This window comes from Accipiter gentilis, chromosome 17, assembly GCF_929443795.1.
Source record: "Accipiter gentilis chromosome 17, bAccGen1.1, whole genome shotgun sequence".
Classification (NCBI taxonomy): Eukaryota; Metazoa; Chordata; class Aves; order Accipitriformes; family Accipitridae; genus Astur; species Astur gentilis.
The window spans coordinates 1,045,543-1,065,663 of record NC_064896.1 but is presented as its reverse complement, the minus strand read 5'-3'; the positions used below and the strand labels follow the sequence as shown (position 1 = coordinate 1,065,663).

The 20,121-nt window shown below is 49.3% G+C and overlaps 1 protein-coding gene across 2 annotated transcripts in view; it reads right to left on the bottom strand.

Annotated features, from left to right (window-relative positions):
• Positions 1-20,121, bottom strand: part of GRIK3 (glutamate ionotropic receptor kainate type subunit 3) — a 120,761-nt gene that overhangs the window by 17,926 nt on the left and 82,714 nt on the right. For both annotated transcript variants that reach the window (XM_049819969.1, XM_049819970.1), the window contains exons 8-11: positions 18,151-18,258; positions 14,228-14,341; positions 9,444-9,647; positions 143-366 (exon numbers count right to left, since the gene is read on the bottom strand). In XM_049819969.1, the coding sequence (XP_049675926.1) occupies positions 143-366; positions 9,444-9,647; positions 14,228-14,341; positions 18,151-18,258 (650 nt within the window). The remainder of the gene's footprint in view (positions 1-142; positions 367-9,443; positions 9,648-14,227; positions 14,342-18,150; positions 18,259-20,121) is intronic.

Here is a 20,121-nt window from a genome sequence, read left to right as displayed (position 1 = left end):
TGCCGCGGCTCCCGCTGGGTGGTTGGATCCCTGCGACACACCAGGCGGCAATTCGGATCTGAGCGTGGGCAGGGTGTCTTGTCGCACGGCAGCAGATGTGGCGTGATGGCAGTCGCGTGGGGTGGCACCGGCGTCCCCTTACCTGGCTATGACAAACAGCACGCAGCTGACCCCCAGGTAGGCGAGGAGGATGTACATCCAAATGTCAGGAGACAGGGGGTTGAGGAAGGAGAACACGCTGGGGTTGGTCCCGTTGGGCTTCCGATACAAGATGCTGACCCCCAGGGTCATGAAGGGCTTGGAGAAGTCTATCGCTTTCTCCCGAACGTGGGTGATGGTGAGAGGAGCGACGGCCAGATCAGCTTTCTGCGTGCGGCGCCGAGGGAGGGAGGCACCGAGGGAGACAAAAAGAAGGCATTAGAAACCGAGGCCGTTCCATCCCCTCAGGGACACCCGCAGCAGTCACACTGCAGTTATGGGCCAAAAAACCCCCCAAAGCACAGCCCTGGGGTTCCCCCCTCCCTTTGCCATGGGGTACATCTGCTCTGTGCCTCTGCCAGAGCCAGGCTGGACCTCCTGCCCCGTGCCCGGCAGAGGCAGGGCCCTCTGTGCCCGGCACAGGCTGGGCTCGCACAGGTAACTGCTTCCCTTCAGACCTGCGATCTTGCTGTACCGGCGAACGCACAGCTGTCGTCAGAGCTGCACCGCCTTGCCCGTGAGCCGGGTTTGGGCAGTGCTCCGCTCACCAGCTCTGCTCCAAAGCCCTCCAGGTAAAGGGACCAGGGACTGGTCCGTGTGCATCAGACACAAGAACACCCGCTATCATATGGTCCAGTTATTACGAATACTTCTTATCACCTAAACAAAACCCCAACACAGATAATACTTCTTATCCCCTAAACAAAACCCCAACACAGATGCAGGGTCTCCAGAACACGCTAGGCAAGATTCTGGAGGTGCTGTTGTGGATGTGCTTACCATCTTTAAGAAAGTTGTTCCAGATTTAAATCAGTGGTCTGGAGAGCAAAAGTGGACTGCTGTTTGCTAATTGTACTCTATGACTTTCATCGTATAGAGTTTTGGTTGATGTTAGATGGCGAAATACAGTGCAGACAACAGAGACATGTTACCGTTTCTGCAGCTTTTGCCCAGATGCAACGGGCTCATTTTGATAGGCTCTTCTAAAATGGTCAGAAAAATTGTATTTTACAACAGTATAAAATGTCTGTGATCCTTGCTGTGCTTGCTTCTTGCCGCAGAACTCTTTACAACAGAGTGTTTGCTGTGTGCAAATCCCACCGTTTGCAGAGATGATTTGTTTTTGTTGGCCTTCCTTTCAATGTTGCTGCAAGAAGAGAAAGTCGCAGAGGGAGGCCACTCCAGAATGAAGTTGCAGGAAGTAATATTGTAGCAGCATGAGGTAAAAGGTTCAATTTCTTTCCCCTCAGTTGCCTTCACGATGCAACTTGAAAGGCTCATTCTAAGGAAGCTGTGGCATAGGGCAGGAGCGCTGCTGTTTGGGAATGCTCGCAAGCTTCGCCGGCTGGTGGGAGTGAGCAAAACCTCACACAGCTCCCCTTACATCTTCTTCGGTGCGTAGGGCTGCAAGTCCCACTGAGGAAACGTTTCTGCTGGTGGACTTCACAGCCAGTCATGCTGGAACTGTCTGAGCTGCACGAGGAATATTATTCATCCTGACTTCTTGTATGAATTGTGTTTCTTTCTATTATTTCTGTTATTGAATAATTTCTATGCTAGATTCAGTGAGCAACTACATACAACCCATTGGCCGAGAGCTGTGTTTATTCCTCTCACTAAACATTCATTCAGGTTCTTAAAAAAACCTTAAGTAAATACATCCAAGGCTATCTCAATGTCAGCTGCCTTGCTTGGGGTTTGCAAATCACTCTTTTGGTATCATTGACTTCAGAGGAAATGCAGGCACATAAATTACATTTCTGAAGTTGAGCAGTACCTCCCCCCGTGCCAGGCGCCTAGCATACCCGTGCAAGATTTATTTAACATCTGGTTCTGAAGATTAAAATTCTAAATTAACCATGAGTGATAATTACCTAGGATGTAGTGGATTTGCCATTACTTGCAAACTTTAAATCAATATTAGCTGTCTTGCTAGAACATGCTTTACTCCAAGAGAAACTATGGTTTCACTGTAGAAATTGGTGAAGATCTCTCGTCTGAGTTGTGGAGGAAGGTCAGACTAATAATCTCGTTTGACCTTGCAAATCTGTGATGGAAAGTCAGTGGAATATTTTTAAACACAGGAATCTGGGCCTTTTTCTAGAAGAAGAGTTTCTGCATAAGGTTTTAGCCATTACATACATGTGTGTGTCTGTATGAAAGATGTCCCCTCTCCAAAGAACATAGCTTTAGAGGTCCTGAACAGAAGAGTTTCAGGAATTCTGTAACAAGGGTAAAAATTATGGTGGGTTTTTTTTTTCTAACATGGTTCTTCAGCTGAGCCCTGGTTGGTTCCCTTTCCTTCTCACTTTCCAAATGGAAATATATTTTTAAATCAGCTTGATACAGAAAGTGTTCATTTCAATTACTGGCGTTTGTCAAAACTTAGAGAAAATGGAAACCATATTTTCCTAATGAGCCCTTTTGTGCCAGCTGTGGCTATGGTGATGTTGATGAAAACTGAAGGACAGTGGTTTTTTAAAATGGACCGGCAATGCTGGCTGCCCAGCTGGAGGTGGTGAACTTCTGCATCCGAGGAGCAGAGTCTGCATCCTTGGTACTGTCGTGGTGGAGGATGCCTGGCAGGTCTGTAGCTTGGCTGCTCTCCCCACATTACAGCATACTTGAGAATTTTGGCTTACTGGTCTCCAAAGTCACAAGGTAGAAGTGGCAAAAGAAATGCAGCACTTTACCTCCTCCATCACTTCTGTGTGGGTGTCCTGACTCAACAGGGAAAACCGAAGGAGATATTGAAGGATTTGGCTACGGATTTTTCTGAAGGAGGAAACAAATGAGCAGCTCTGTGGTCAGTGCTCGCTGGCAACTGCCTGTCTGAAAGATCCTAAGCCAAATTTGTCAAAATGATATAGCAAGCTAAATAACAGCTAACAGTTTATGCTTTACCACAGAAAATGGAGAGAAATCTGCATGGATGCCCAAGGATCAAAATGCTTTTAGTGCAAAAATAAAATTTTACTGTGTCATTTTAGCAGCTCCTGTGATTTGATCACAGCCCCACGTCCTTGGCAGTAAATGTCACACACAGGCAGAATGGAGCACGTATTAGGAAGCCCAGTCTGGTGTGGTGTCCTGAGCTATTAAAGGCAGTGCGGGGCTGTACTTCGATATCCTTTTTATCAATGCAGATTTTTCTGAAGGTGGCCTCTAATTAAGGGTTTGCTGACTGAGAGAATCTAAATCAAAACCTACCAAGGGTGAAGCTTTCATTTGTCGTGCTCTGACATTACAAACCGGGAAGTCAATTATCAGGCCCTGACTGCTTCCTTCACTCAGCCCCAACTTTTATGCTGTTGCACAGTAAGATGGGTTTTATTAAAAATGAGGAATTACAGCAAGTGCCAGTGGCTGAAAGGCCCTTGTCCAGCAAAACCACTTAAGCACCCGCTTCTGTTTCACTGGAGCTTGCACGCCTTCCAAGTCTTATGTATGTTCTTAAGTGTTCTGCTGAATTGAGGCCAAAAAGATGAATTTTGCCAAGGCAGCTGCACACCAAATGCAGACACTTCTCTAACACACCTTGAAGGATTTGGATCTCCTTAGTCACCCAGTGTTACAGCATTTTTACTTGGGCGGAACTGATGTGAGTTCACCGAGCGTTCAGTGGATGGAGGATCGTATTCTCTGCAGAGATATTTGGCTTTTATCAGAAAATGCTAAGTCTTATCTTCAGGTTCTCAGTTATCATGGGAATGTGGCCTGTGGGTCAGAACAGCTCTTGCACAGCCACGGTCACTGTGGAAATCCTGCAGCATCCGACCTCCGCCGGAGGAAAGCTGTGTGTGATGGCCAGTGACAGCGGAGCCCACAAATAGCATAAGCACCAAGATAAATATTTATTCAAGAAAATAAGCTGCTTCTGTGCTTATTTTGCCAATCTGAGTTAGGTATTTACATAAACTAATTATGTGTGTGTTGCCTGAGAGACAGGTAAATAGTGCATATTTTACTTATTTAATTGTTATTCAGGTGTCTGTCTGGCAGCATCGACACTTTCATCCCTCACTCTCTTTTGCCACCGCCGCCGCCAGCGCTGGGGCTGCAGCGCTTTTCTGCTCCCACCGCCCTGCTTCAGGTCCCGTCTCTGCCCCCATCCCCGCTTCGCTTCCTCGGCTGCCGTGCCGTGCTCCCGCACCCCGTCCCCCCGCGGGTCTGCTGCGCGCTGGCCTCGCTCCTGCATCTTCCAGCATCTTCCCCTGCGGCGGGGCCGGCGCCCGGGCGTCCTTGGGCACGGACGTCCCGGAGCGCTGGGGGACGACAAGGCGCGGCCGAGGCAGCCGGTGTCTCTTGCAGCCCGAGGCCTGGAGGCAGAGGGGCTCCTGCTTTAGCAGGCGTCGGAGCGCTCTGCCGAGAGCCCTGTGCCCCCAGCCCTCCCCTCTTGCTGGCCGGGGGTAGGAAAACCCTCAGCGCGAGAAGTGATGCTCGAGGAGAGCCGGGTCGTGCCCGGCAGCATCCCGGACGTGCCTCGGCCCTCACCGTGCGCGGGGGGTCAGCGTTAATTGTCTGACTACAGCTCTTAATGGCTGCTCTTACAATTGCAGACCTAATTTAGACATAATTTTTGTCAATGAATTTATTTAATATCAGTGGTGAATTAAGAACAGATGTCAGCAGGGAAAACCTAGCTGTAAGCCAAAGCGGAGAAATGAGGACCATGAAGCCCTGTTGGGCCTCTCGTAATCTTTTCTTTAAGAAGTTCTTCAGAGAGGGAACTGCCATTAATTCTGCCGCGGGGATCTCAAAGGCTGTAGGATCCTGGTGAGAATGGCCGTAATTTTAGAGACAAGGCCTATCCTATGAATTACTGGCAGGTGAGCAAGCCAGGGGAGGGAAAGGCATGTCCAGAGAGAACTGCAGAAGCAAGCAGAGAACTCGGGGCACACTTTAGTGTGCTTCAACCACCTGGATCACTGAATATGATAAATACGAATTCACCCAATTGACGATGCTGAGCACAAAAGGCGAAAGTGCAACCAGGTGTTTTGGCTTATTTCCTTCTCCTCCCTAATGCTGAGTTCCTACAGTGTCTAAACAAGAAATAGAGGACACTTCATCCAATTAAATTGTTTTTTCCCTATTCCTGGCCCGGTAGCTTCCAAATGAATCCCCAGTTAACGACACTCAAAATAAACATCCACCAGTGCAGAGACGTTAATGGGAATGTGGCAATGTGGTGCAATATGTATTTCTGCCAGAATTTACTGTCAATAAATGCCCATTTATTGTGAAAGTGTTAAATCAACTGTCATAAATCGTCCCTAAGGATAGATATTACATCTTCTCTATAGTTACCATTGGCAGGGATTTCCATTAGAAACCCTATTATTTTTCATACCTTTTTTATTCCCACATGAAGTTTCAGATTGAATGGAAATTTGATATGCACTGTCTCAGCAGAAGACAAGTTTTATTTGTGAACAAGTTTGTGCAAAATGTCCAGAACAACTCATTCTGCTGGTTTTATTTGATTCTGCCCACAAACAATAGGGAAGATTTGCAGGCATTATTTTGCCAGACAACTAGAATTTATAAATCAGAATGGATGGGCCACAATGCACAGTGTAGTTTTTCTTGTATCAATAATAATTTCTATGAATAAACATCAATAACACTTCACTAGTGATGAAAGGATGAGATCTGACAGTTGCCAGGTTCCCCACTTATTATGGATGCGCAGGGCACCGAAGCCTCTCTGTGTCACCTGGGTGCCCCAAACCTCCCCTAATGCCAGTGTTGCAAACGAGTTCAGCTTTCACGGCCCAGCTGATTGAGACTCCTCTGCAGGAGTGGCCAGGGAGTGACAATAAACAACTGCAGTGAGTAAAGAGTCTAGTTCTCCAGGGAACGGACTGAACTCCCTCAAAACAGGGATTTTTTTGTGATGAAGGACGAGCAGCAGATGAAAGGCAGCAGGGCAGGGCTTTTCGCATCTAACGGCACGAGGCTGTCGTCTCCAGATCTGCTGCTGGGGACCTGGAAGACAGGGTCATGCTGTGAGCTGCTCTGACTGCTGTTGCTTTTCCTGTTTATGCTTAAGGCCAGACTAGAAACAAAGCAATTTTACAAAGGATCATAGCCTAAGGCATTACTGCCTATGGCCAGGCATGTCTGGATCAGAGAGGACAGGGGAAGGAGTATGATGCAAGACTCCAAAACAAGCCATGAGAGCTCACCGCGTAAACAGCCCATCCTCTGTCACGTGCGCCGGGATTTACACCTTTGCGTGGTAGGCACCATCATCCCTGGAACGCTATACTTATATAGCTACCCGGGCTACCCTGCCGGCTGCCCACGCCCGGCTCCTCTCCGGCTGTGTTTCCCAGCCCAGCAGAAGGCCACCCTGAGTGATGGGCTGGCTGCCCCCTGCTTTTCCCATCTCCTTTTCACCGAATTTCAGCCTTGGATAGGCTATTCCTGGCACACAGCGTCTCCCACTCCCGCAGCTCTCAGACCTTCCGAGTGATAACAGTCACCATTTTAGCCTCTCATTTCACCTCAGGAGCACCCTCTCCTGTGCGTGGGACATTCAGTCCAGCCTGCACATCAGCTCAGCCCACCAGAGTTGGTGCATCACAGCAGTCTTGGGGGGCTCCGTCTCAGATGCAGATGAGTTAGGGGGATCTTCAGCAACACACAGACTTTCTGCATAGAGTTAATCCTGGCCTGGGTGTTTGGACCTCACAAAATCCTACCTGCTTTATGCTCCCACCTGAATGATCCCAATTCTTTTATGAGAAGGAGACACTGAATATGGAGGAAAGCCAGCCCAGATATCAAACTCACAGTGTGGGCAGCCCTGTTTTCATCACTACAACTTTGTTTGAATGCTGTCTCCAACACTTTTCCTACTAGGTGTGAAATAAGTTTGAACTTTCCCATTGCAAAGTGCCAATCAGTTGTTCCTTTCCCCACACGATGTGAAGATGCTTTGCTGCTGAGGAAAGGCCCCATCTGGCTGCAGTTTCACTTTTTAATGCTTTACATAAACACTGCTATAAAAAGCAATGGCATGCAGATAAAGAAAATAATGGCTTCATATGGAGTTTGGGCAAGGGTTATAAATCACTCCAAGGCATGCACCCAACCACACCTGTTAGAAAGCAGAGTTCAAACTTAATGCTACAGTAAAACTTGCAAGAAGAGGGGATTTAGTCCTTTCCTGGTGCTGTATGTTAACTTGCTTTTGAAATAGTTAGCCAAGAAATACTTTAACGCAAGCTGACTATGAGTTTCATGTTACTTAATGAGGTTGCTCCCCATACCTTCTTCTCAGTCTGTCTCTTTTAGCTGACCGCAGCTTTGGGAATGGCTGAAAGCCTCCCGAGAGCCCTACAACATCTTGCAGGACATTGGAAGTCACACGGCTCGGACTAAATGACGGTCTGGCTTCTATTCCCTATATCTTATTTCCTGCTTTGGAGTGATTTACTTCTTCAGAGCCCTGCACTACAGATACTCCGCGCTGAGAGCCACGGAGTGGCTGCTCCCGGCAGCGGGCGCGGGACTGCGGGAGGCCGTGTCCCGGAGCGCGCTGCCGAGGATCGCAGCCTGCGCTCCGCGTCTGTTCGTACCTGCGTCACACACACCACTCGGAACGGCAAAGCACCGATCTCTTCTGCTGGGACGCTGTCACTTGTCTAACTTAGCAAGGGTGTTGCGTAAGAGACTATAAAATCTGTATTTTGAGCTGTACGGAGTTTTCTGGAAGCCGAAATACAAAGGTAGGTTTGCACAGCCTGTGGCGTATTCCCCTGTGAGACACAGCATCGTGTTCCTCCAAGGGCTGTCCTTGCGTGCCCTTCCCGCTTCTCCAGGGTGAGCCATCTAAGGACTCCAGCACTCTTCACAAACTGATTAAGCATCGCTTTGTCCCTATAAGGGACGTAATCATTATCATCTGCATTTTACAGATGGAGGAAGTATTGCACAGAAGCAACTTGTCCAATGTCATTTAGGGCAGACAAGCCAAATCCGGAAACACAACCTAGATCCCTGAGCCCCAGCTCCGCAGCCTCACCGCCAGACAATGCTCTGTTATCTGTTCACAGCGAAGCTCATTTACTGAAGTGACTCACCCAGCAAATACATTCTTCTCACATGAACTGTGAGAGCATCACAGCTGCTACGTACGTGGGATTATTTTTGTCTCTTTTCTGCTTAGGCAATGTTTTCAAAATGTAGCCAGGAACTTGAGAGGTGGTCCAGGGGCTGCACCACTTGAGCAGGGTATTCAGGAGAAGAGAGCTGTCTTACGGCTCTAGGACTGCTTATACTGCTGCCTGCGCAGTGGAGATCATAGATTAATTTTGTCCTGAGCTTTTCTTCCAGAGACTTTTTCTGGGAGTCGGAGATTCATAAAAATACCAGTCTTCCTCACCTCCCTAACTCGGCTTCTGGGATCACAGGACGTGCTGGAGGCAAAATATCTAATTAGGAGACTGAGCAACCTCTGGCCGTGAGCTGAGGTTTCAGACTAGGTGACTTTTTGGCGGCTGCGAGAGTAAAGCTGCCACGACAGTTTCACTAGTGTTTAATGGGCTTTTAGAAGTGCCTGCGGAAGGAAAAGCACAGCAGCTCTGTTGCAGGGGGAGCTCCATGTCCCAGGAGATTTTAGAAAATAAGCCGCATTTATTAAAAAAAAAAAAAATAATATTAAACTGTCCCCTGCACACCTGCTCTTGCAGTCTGGATACATCATCTGGATTCAGCCGAGCTGTGTCTGGGACACGTCTGGGGTCCCTGAGCCACCCCGGTGTTGTGCCCTGGCCCACAGCTGTCAGGGGCAGAGCAGCGGCGTCCTCGGGGGGGGGGGGGGGGGGGGGGGAGCAGGCTCACGCCGCTCCTGCCCGGGGGGCCACGCTGCCGGCTCAGGAGAGCCGGTGGGCAGCCGGACCTTGGAGAAACCTCTTCCCTCCTCTCTGCGTGCCCAGCCGGCGTGCCGGGGAGGGTCTGCGGCTGAAGCCACGGAGCCCGTTTCTGTCCTGCGAGAATGTCCCTTTTCAGAGACTCCAAATGATAATTTGGAGGAGACGGGCAAAGTCGGGCAAAGAGGTACTACTTGCACGACAGATCGCGCAACACGGAGCCCAGGCTCTGCGTTAGGAGCTCGCTGCGGGTACCCCGAGCCAGCGAGCAGCGGGCACCCATCCCACCCCAGGCAGAAAGCCTCGGGGACGGCCTGGGCGCAGCCACCCCTCGGCAGCTGCCAGCTGATGGGCTTCACTCACGTGGTCGATGAGCTCCTTGATCATGCCGTTCCACTGCCCCTTCTCATCCTGCGCCCCGTATTTCCCGTCCTCCACCAGCCGGATCTCATAGGTGAAGCCCAGGATGATGGCCAGCTCCTTTAGGAGGTCGATGCAGTAACCCTCAAAGCGGTCGTTCCCGAACAGGGCCGTGTCGGACTTACGGAACATGACAAAGGGCTCTTCCTGCACGTGGGAAGGCAAAAAGTCCCCGTTAAGGGTCAGCTGCGGGCCCAGCTCCCACCGGAGACAGGGCCATCCCTGCGGGTCAACCTGAGCCATGAGGCGCAGGATCTTCAGGCAGGGCTGGCACCGTGACATGTTGGGAATAAATTAACTTTGCACAGCACATCAGCTAATTAGCAACCTTGTTTACCCCACAAAATTTAATTTTGTCTCTTCTGAGCAGCCAACTGTTTTCCATTTGGTAGGATTTCAGGGAGAAAAATAACCATTTCATGCTCTGAAAATGAAAAGTGTTGAGAAACTGTAAAAGGGGGGAGGAAAAATTGAACCCCAAGTCCCGCACAGCAGAAACGCGGCTGACCCGCACCGCAGTACTTGTCGTTTGCTGCAGCTGCAGCGAGCAGGAGGCTGGTGGGTTAAATACAGGGCAAGGGAGCCGCGCGTGGCTGGTGCCCAGCCCAAAACGTTTCCCAGTTCAGCTCGCTTTTCCCTTTACCGGCACTGGCTGATGGGATACAGGGCCCAACTGCTACCCAGAGAGAGTTTCTGCTGTCTGCTCCAGTTACGGCTGCTGTGGGATGCTTGGGAGGCATCTTTAATCACAGCAGTGCCAAGCACCAGCACAAGCGAAAAATAACTAATAAAGTGCTTTATAGCAGGCTTTGCCCTATGGATCCCTGCCTCTTTAGCGGAGGCTGGCAGGTGAAGTTAGCAAACACACAGCAAACTGCACAGCCCTGTGGTGAGTATCAGGCTTGGGCAGTCACCAAGGACGAGGGAGACTGGGGAGCCTGAGGGAGAAAACGTGTAGGGGACAGATGGAAATGGCAAAAGATGGTAGGCAGCAGGGAAAAGCTAGGAGGCAAGGAGAGGATGAGAAACCAACAGCAGCTAATACGTGGCTCAAATTGAAAGTATCTGCAAGGTTACTGTCCTTGCCCGCGGGGTGGCCAGCGAGGGGAGGGCTCGCTCCCATTCTGCTCTGGTGAGCGAACCGTGTTGCTGGCGTCCCCGCAGTATTGCGCGGGGACGAGGGGGCTCGAAGTCGCGGGAGGGAAGGTCTGGAGTCCCAGTTCGGGTACTACCGAGATGCCCAGGCTGGTGGAGCGCAGGCGCCCTGCCTCGGGTGGGTATGGCGAGGAGGGGGTTCGGGACGCAGAGCTGGGGGGTTGGTGGCTTTTGTCTCCCAGCGCAATCTGCTGCCCCCACCTCTGCCATCGGCGGTGCGGGCAGGCAAGTGGGCAGGAGGTGCCCGCTCGGCTTGAAAGTGGGGTGGGGAGGGGACGCGAGCAGGCGAAGCTCGATTTGCAGTATGATAAAGCAAAACTGATAACATCACGCCTATAGAGTTTAGCTTGGCACGCACAGCTCAGTTAAATCCTGCTCTCCCTGGCCGCCGCCTCAGCTTTCTTCTCTGGAATTAGTGCTTTGTTTGTGGATCGGCTGAATCTATGGATCTTGATATAAATACACTGGCTCCAGAGCAGCCGTAAAGCACTATTAATTTTGGGAAGCGCTGTAGGGATTACATACATATTTAACAGCCGAAGCACTGAACATTAGGACGCCACTCGCTTCAGTAATGTATCTCCAGGTCTCAAACATTTCCTAGGGGGTAATTCTGAACTCTGTGAACCACTTATTCACGGACTATTTCACAATTTATTACTGAAAATGGCCAGACATCCAATTCACAAGCTCTCTCAGTTTGCTAATCGATTTCTCAGTGAAGGTGCCCTCAATTTCATAACTTCACAGTTCCCATATTGCTTGGGGAGAGTGGCGCTGGCTGCTGGGGTAATATTTCTCTTCCAACAAGTCACTGCAATATGATCAAAAGGGGGAAAAAAAACCTTTCATGCTTTTCCTTTTAAAGGTTCCTCCTATGGCTTTTCTACAATCATTCACACCAGTGCAAAAGTACAAAGGTGTTGCAAATGCAAATAAAATTTAGGGTTGTATTTTCTTTTTTAGAATCCAGTATATGAAAATGCAATTATTGCAGAACTCGGGTCTAAGCACATTTTCTTCTCCTGCAGGCAAGGGCATTGCAGGACAGCTGTGGTTTCGAGGTAGATACCCCGTGGCACGTGTGCAGGCCCAAGGAATGGCACAATTAATAGGAACTGATATCACCCTTGTACATTATGTAATTTGTACATGCTTGTGGAGTACGAGATGAAAACGCTGCCCGAAAAAAGCATGTCAAAGGCAGATGGCTGACAGGTCTCCTCCTGGCTCCATCATTTTGCATTATGCTGTGGTCTTTGAGGTACAGTGATTATTGCACCCTAGACCCAGACATTTCCACAACTCTGGCCGTGCATCTTACCCCTGACAAGACGCATCTTTTCTGGTTTCCCTCAGTCCTGTCTGTACAGCTCTCACTGATATTCCAGTCCCGAACTGCTGTCCTTTGGCTTCGCCCCGCAGCCGGGTACTCCTCCAGCTCTCAGTGCGGGCAGCTCTGCTGCCGTCTCTCAAACCACCCCCCAGTGCCACCAGCCGTCCCACCCAAGAATTTTCCCCAACGTGCTGCACGCAGTTCTGATTAAAGAGAGGGGGGGGAAAGAGGAGTTGTTATATAAACTTCTGGTGAGTTTTATCCAGCCACGGTATGGGCTGAACAATTCCCTTAGAGCTGATCCTGAGCCTCCCCCTGGGAGGGACTTGATGTGATGTGTTATTCATGTTGCCCTAAAAATTTGCATCTCCTGTGTACAGGTACTGGCAGCACTTTAGGTTACCTTGCTAAAATGAACTAAACCTGGTATGGCAGGTCTCTCCATTTGGCCTGTTAGAAAAATACTGCCTAAACTTCTGCTTTCTGAACACACCGAGAGTGCTTAAACGCAAAAAAAACCCCAAACCCCCCAAACTCTGTGCGTATCGTGCCTGAGTGCACGTGCACTGCTGCAAGGGTCCCAACAGAAGCGGTCTTACAATCTGATGCCTGTTGAATTGTTAAATTGCCTTTCGCTCTGTCATTTCTCTGCTGCTTCTGCAGTAACTCCTGATGTGACGATTCATTTCAATAACCGAAGCCAGTGGGGGACCATTGCTGCCGCCGATTCTGCTCATGCACATGGCACAGGAGCACGGCCCCGTGCAGACTCTCCTGTAAGCACGACCCGTTGCGATCTCATGGGCCTGGCACAGTAGAAAACTGTTGGACTGGGAAGGGAAGGAACTTTTTCAGTCTCCCCTGCATGCTGAGGCATGAAAGTCGTGTGTTACTAAGTGTAGTCAATGAGCTAAGGCCGCACTTGACTCTTGGAGAGAGGGACTTTAATGAAAGTGTTTCATTGGAACAAATATGATGTGGTGAATGGGAAGTTCTGTAGAAGGAGTGGCTAATTTGCAAGGAAAGCTGCAGCAGCGTCTGTATTTGGCTCATATTCTGCCTGCTTCTAATCTGCTAACCTCTTGCTGAGGGATGCAAGACCTTTGGTTCCAGCTCTTCTTCTGCCCTGGACCAAGTGTTTCCTTTCTCTGTTCTCCTCTGGGCGCTTTCTCAGTCCCTTTCCTTCTATGATACAAAGCCCCACTGTCAGATCACGTCCTTTTGGGAAGGCAGGGACATCATGAGGGATCACACTGCTCCGGACTGGGGAACACATCCCCAGCTGGCTCTTTACCATCTGTACCTTTATGCTCCCTGAATATATGGAACACAAAAGGGCCAGAAAATTTCCATAAGCAAAACCATAATTCAGGCCTTATCATGGGTAGGCTGTCCAAGGGCTGATATTTTTTGTTGCTTCCTGGTGACATTCCGTGAGCCTGCGCTGTGTAATACAGCCATATAGAAACCAATGCCACTAGTCATAATTCATTAGATAGTAAATAAAAATTCATTCTGATCTGATGCCTGCCGTCAAATCCAATAGCAAATGTGAGAACAAAATGCAGCACGACAGCTGGAAGCAGAGGAGACCTGTTAAGCAACTGTGGTTTGCTGTGGATAATGGCATTACTCTTAGCTAGTTTATCAAATATGTACATAAGAGGGGGAAAGAAACACAATTGTCGCAGCCAAGCCAGGGTCTCTGGTCGTTCCTAGTATTTCCTTCTGTAACAAGCACTCCTACCCAAGGTAGGCAGTGCCAGCCATCTGACGGTGCCCGCTGCTGCCTGCCCGGGCGCTGGCGATAAATGGGCGATTCGGAGCTTTTCTGGAGCTCAGCACGTGCAAACCTCCCGTGCCCTCCAGCACGCAGGGAGCAAGGCGGGGGGACAGGGGACCTGGCCGGGCAGCTGAAGCGGGGGGAGCTCAGCCGGGACGAGCAGCACCTTCCTGGGCAGAGGGAACACGCGTGGTTCCAGCTGGCCCGTGCCAGCCTCACTGTCCGCCGCGTGTTGGCTGGCAGCCTGCTCCGGAGCGGTGGCATCGGAGGATGCCGCAGGTCACCTCGGTGCAGGTGCATGGGCACAGCGCTGCCCTGCTGAGCCCAGCCTCCTTGCTCGGCTTTCCAGAGGGACTAGCGGGTCTGTACTGGGATGCTGTGAATTTTCAGAGATATCAGCTATCCCTGAGGTTCGTGGGTAGAGGAAAAAAAGACAGGCTTGCAATCTCCTACCAGGACAGTGGTGACAATTAGAGATCTGTTGCTCAGCGAGTCTGTGACATTGGGCCCTCGTCCTTTGGAAATTTCTGTGATGTTCAAACCATCGGAAGGGCTCCATGCTCCAACCTGAAACGAAGCAAGCAAGCAAACGCATGAATACTCGCCTTACATTCCTCACTTGCTCTCAGCATCCTATTGGCCTGGAAAACGGAGCTTGCTTCTTTCCTCTACAGTAAACAGAAACAAAGCTGAAATTATCATCTTGTATCACCTACATGGAAGATTTGCATTAACCCTTCAGTTGCGGGTCACTCCAGCTGCACCTGTGTAATAAACAACCCCTGCACTGTCGTCTGATGCAGGTACATGAAAGAAGACCACGATGACTGGAATTTAGGGGCTGAATGAACAATTTGCAAAGGTACTGTGTAGAGCAATCAAGCCATGCTGAAGAGTCAACTCTGGGCAAGGATAAAGCAGAACAAATGAAAACCCCCACACATAACGAGGCCGTTTTCTTTTTTTTTTTTTTTTATTTCCACACCAATTTTCTTTGGTGGGGAGAATTAAAAATGACTTGACCAGCTCTGCAAATCCCTGGTAGGGACCATTCCTATCCTCTGTGTTGTGGTAAACTAGACAGAGATTTCTAACACATCCCCTTGGAAAGGCCCTGGTCATCCCTTCAGGGAAGACCACTGCAAGGGGAGGTCTTGGTCCTGGCAGCAAACCTGGAGGAGGGAACGGCAGCAGGCTTGCGTGGGCACAGGCGCGTGCAGCTACGTTCCTCATCAATTTGAGGTGCTCTGTTTTTCTCAAGCTGTCAATTTTAATAAATTAGTAGACTTTGAAGAAGTCTATTGATCCAGAAATAGCAAAACACGTCTCTCTCTAAGAGAAGTCACCTGGGCAAATCTAAGCATGTTAACCTGATCTCCGCAGTGCAGGGGAGGCTTTAGAACAAACTTGGAAGGCAGGAATGGCTAAAGGACTGTGATAGTGAGATAAAATGTCAGGAAAGGTGGAGGCATACGGGATTGCTGCCAGCAAACGGAGCAGGGTGGCCATATAGCCAGCCTGACAGCGAGAAAAAACAAAAGCCCGCACGGAAATAGGAACAGAACAATCCATCTGTAGGGTCAAACTGTGAGATGGGACTCAGAAAGAAACCAAAGGCAGACAGCTCAAACCCACTGGGGAGCCAGGAAATTCCAATATTTTATTTATTGCTATTTTTAAGATTCTTCAACCTCTTCAGCAGTCTAAGGGGAGAACTTGGTTTTACTGCATCCCCTAAAAGAGACTTTGTAATGAGCAATGCTGCCTGGCAAAAAAATATCACAAATTCTAGAAGAGTTTCCATGAACTTTGTGAAAGGCTCTAAATATTTCAGGTAAAACCTAAGCAATCTCCCATATCTCCCTTCAATCACACAACAGCTGCGATATCAAAAGATTATTATTGTGCATAGGAAAAGAGAAACAAGTCTAAGAGGCCCCTGCTAGCAGCACTGCAGAATCAGTTAACTATGCCTTGCTAAGTTTTCTTTAAGAAAATTAAATACATGGCACTTAAGACTGAATTAATCAGTTTAAAATATTTAAAAAGGAGAAAAAAGGGAAAAAAATGCATTAAGAGAACTGTGCAAGTCAGATAGTCAAACTACATGTAATTAGGTTTAGTTAATACTCCTGTAATCCCTGGAGCATCGAGGAGGTATAAGGATCAGGAGTTCAATCTTAAAGCTCAACAAACATAAGCTATTATACATAATGCACAATCCGTATGGGATTTGTTTGTAGTTTGGTGTTTTGTTATTTCAGATTAACTATTGACAGAACCCTAGCTTCAGCAGAGATTTGACATCAATACTTTAAAACCCCTCTAGAGCTGACAAGAAGCTTTCAAAAAATAATAGTGGGAACTGTGAAATCTCTGAATTGTTGGAGACAAAAGTTGAATGGCTGTACAGAGTATGCATCAAGGTTTGGCGGCTTCCTATGGGCTTTATGTGACACACAATAGCAATAAATACAGCTGGTGCCAGCTATTCTCCAGTACACCTGAGGAGTGTTAGTTTGACAGATAGATATTGCGGTTGTACTTAAACATTTAGATTCACATCATATCCAAATACTCGCACGTTTTTCTATTATTCTACCAACACAGCTCTTCGGCGGTCTGTCGGTGCCACTGTACTCCAAAAAGACATGTTGGTTTTTTTGGTTTAGACTATAAACAAAATATTTTGTAAAAAAGAAGTCAAGTTACAAAGATCGTCTCCTGCTCAGTTCTTGTGAGAAGGTGGCATCTTCCCCTGCTCCTCTCCCGCCTCCCTCCTGCACGGGCTTGGCTGGTTGCAGCTGAGACTGAAGGTCATTGGGTTTATTTGAAATGTTTTCTTTATTCTGTATGTGACACCAAAAAATACCCACTAGGAGAGTGCCGTGGTGACCTTGAGATTTTTTACATGAAGCAAAGAACTACTGCTGTGGTGCGAAAGCGTGGCAACAATTTATTTCAAAGCGAAGGAAAAACAAACTGTAAAAAAGGGGAGTGGGGAAGTCAAGCTGTCTGGTCCCAGGGAGCTTCACCGCACAGGATCCGTCCCCTCCAAACAGGAGGGTTGATCAAACTGCTGCCTCCAGCCTCCGGGGGCTGCCTACCTGCACTGTGTGATTAATTCCCTGGAAAAGTCATCTGTGCATGTTGGGCCGCTTGCTGCATGGTTAATTGAAAACTCCCTCTCTCTGCTCCCGGCTGGCGTTTCCCGCGGTAGCATAACCTGTCCCCATGCCCAAAGGTTACAGGACTCGGCACTCCTCCCTAGCTGCCAGTAGGCACCTTGTGGGTGTCGAAAAGCAGACTCTGCTCTAGAAAGGGATTTGCTGCCCAGTCGCCAACTTTCTTCTGTAAATCTGCAAGACACCTTTAGCAGAACGGGGACTCGGAATTACTCACGAAAGGGGTCAGGCTCCAGGAGCCCTCGCATGCTGTTGTCTGGAGCCTGATTAGAGCGCAGCCCCTGGGCATTGCTCGCTGGTATCAGCTGTCCCCAGTGCAGTACTTTCTTCATTTCAGGCCACTTGCTGCTCTCTTTTGTCTTAAATGAACTGATCTCACCTCGAAAGGCATGTTCTAGGGGTGTTTAATGCTTTGCATATTGCCTTTTTTTTTTTTTTTTTTTTTAAAGCAATTGTAGAAAAGGAAATGAAATCCCCATGAACACCTGAGAATCAGATTTGCACATCAGCATCATATTTCTGTGCCCAGAGGAGAGCTGCACTAATTAGGAGGATCTGAGGCTGCAGCCTTTGTGCTGTGTTGCCTCTGGGTGGCTGGGCGAACATGGCCACCGAATGAGATCCCTCCAGCCAGGCAGGCAAAAATGCACTTTGCTTTTTTTCCTCATTGTCCCTTAGATAACACATAGAAGAAATAAACAAAAGTACACACTGCATTCTCCTGCAAAATCTAGGCTGTAATAAGCTGGTGCCATTTCCAAGCCTTAGGCAATTTTCGTTGTGGGAAATCACACCAAGATGATGCTTTCAAGAGCTGTTGCCTCCTCAGGGAAAAATCAACATTTTGTAAGCAAGCCCAGCAAGATGGGGTGGGACGGCCTTTATTCCTTCCACCTTTAGCCTGGGCAGGGAGAGGTTAATGGCTGCTCAGAAGTTTCTTCTGCTTCTACTATCTCAGGAAAGTGCCACAAGCACTTCTGCAGCTAGTAACTGTAATCCCACACATGTCGCTTCGGGGCTAGTGAGTCATGGCTGAGGCATGGAAAAGGATCTGAGAAATCCCACAAAGTAAATATCCTTTTATATAAAAAACAGAAAACCTGGAAACAATACAAACACCAACCATTTCCTCTATTGCCTGAGTATCAGAGTTAGACTAAGCCATATGCAGATAAGACAAACCCTGCCTACCTTTTCGAGACCATCTTCTTTGAGGCTGATGATATCCAGATCAAAATCTGTCCGTAAACCACTAGTTTTATTAAAGACAATTCGTCCTGTTAATCCTTCCCATTGGGCCTGTGGAAGGGAGAAAAAGTAGCAGGGCTGTTACTTGGTATCATAAATAATCTTTTGCCCTCCACTGTATGTTCTTTTAATTAGTCCTTATACGGGTTCCTTCTCCCCAAAGAGCATGATTAATTAATAATCACGTCCGTTCAGACTACAGACGGAGCTAGAGATTTTCTTAACTCTCTTGCAGTCCTTGCTACAAATTTTGTTCGCACCTTTTGTGTTCGCCAGCTGTTGCAGGACATGATGACTCAGTAGAAAACTGCTTGCGTTTATCATGGTATCCTTGTGTGCTGCATTTATCCTTGTAGTACTGATAAATGCTGGGCTGCAGGGAGCCTGGGTTTGGGACAACTCCAGTCAAGTTCATAAATAATCCTTTTCTGCATGAACCTGCTGATGCTTCCAAGGTATGTGGAAGCTAAAATGTCCTGAACACTTCCCTCCCTTCCTTTCAGATGGAAAGTGGAGCAGAAGAGGCCAAGAGCTTGCCCATGCTAGCAGGTTCTGTTGTTTTGAAACAGGCACGGGAATCTGGTGGGTGCGTGCTGCGTCGGTACCCCCGGTTCGGTTTTTGGCAGTATAAGCAGGGGGCAGGTGCCCAAAGGAGCTGGGGAAACCCCGCTGATGGAGATTTTCATCGCTTGACTGGACGAGGTCCTGCACAGCTGGTCTGACTTGGGAGCTAGTCCTGCTGTGAGCAGGAGCTTGGGGTAAAAATATCTAGATTCAGTTCAGTCAATATTATTCTGTGATTCCGTTTCTTTTCCACTGTACGCTTTCCAGCACCACCAGAATTAATCTCTTCTGATTTAGGAGGTGAGAGACCCCCAAATACCAGATGCGAGCTGTGCTGGCAGAGCAGGTGCTAAGGGACAGCATGGTATATGATGCCTGCTTTGCCCAGGGACAGTGCTAGGATGTACTATAAGCTTCTGTCCTACGGAGGATGCTCCCGTAAGAGCGCCGGGCTGCTGACATGGTTTACTGCTTTACAATCGCACCTCAGCAGTGGAGAGCTGAGACTCGGGCTCCTTCCTCTGAGCAGTTCAGTGTGCGTTCCTCGCTGATGAATGTGTTTCCTTTATGGGTGGGAGAGCTTGAAATATCCCAGTGTGGTGAAGGTGGCATAATGTATTCTCAGGGGGGGAATGACTGGCATATTTCCCAGTAAATATGCTCCTCCGGCTCTTCCTCATTAATTCCCGAGGAATAACGACAGCCTCCTCCCAGCCTCGCCACCCTTGAGTTTTGGGGAAGGCTGCGCTCGGTTTGCTCATTTTGGCGTGCAGGTGGTTTGCCTGTGGGACGCGCAGCCTGCGGAGCCCCCCGGGAGCCAGGGAAAACACGGGAGTGTTTAACATACCCAACCGGAGCAAACACAAGCTGTGCGCGGAGCCACGCAGCTCCTGCAGGGCTGGAGCGAGAGCACCCATGGGCTGCACGGCTCCGGGGACCGGGCTGGGGATGCGCGGCATCGCCACGGCCCCCAGTGGGCTCTGATCCCGCTCGGGTCAGCCCTGTCTCTGCAAGCAAACTCCGAGCACCCGCCGTCCTGGCCTCCGGGATGGCAGTGGCTGCAGAGGAGCGTGTCCTCTTGCCTCGTGGCCCTGTCCCCCCAATTCCCGGGGAGCCCCGGCGGCCCCGTCCCGGCCCCTTTGCACCTCAGCAAATGGGACCGAGCGGGGCTTCAATGCACAACTCTGCAGCAACCCGGTACGGTGAGGACCACAGCCCGTGCGTGCACGAAGAGCGAGCGGTGCCGGTATCTGTGGGGAGCCCAGGGCCGGGGGAGCGGGTGTCTGCAGCGAGGCATCCCTCTGCGCGCTGCTTTGTCTTTACAGGAGTTTAGAGAGAGCAATTACTGCG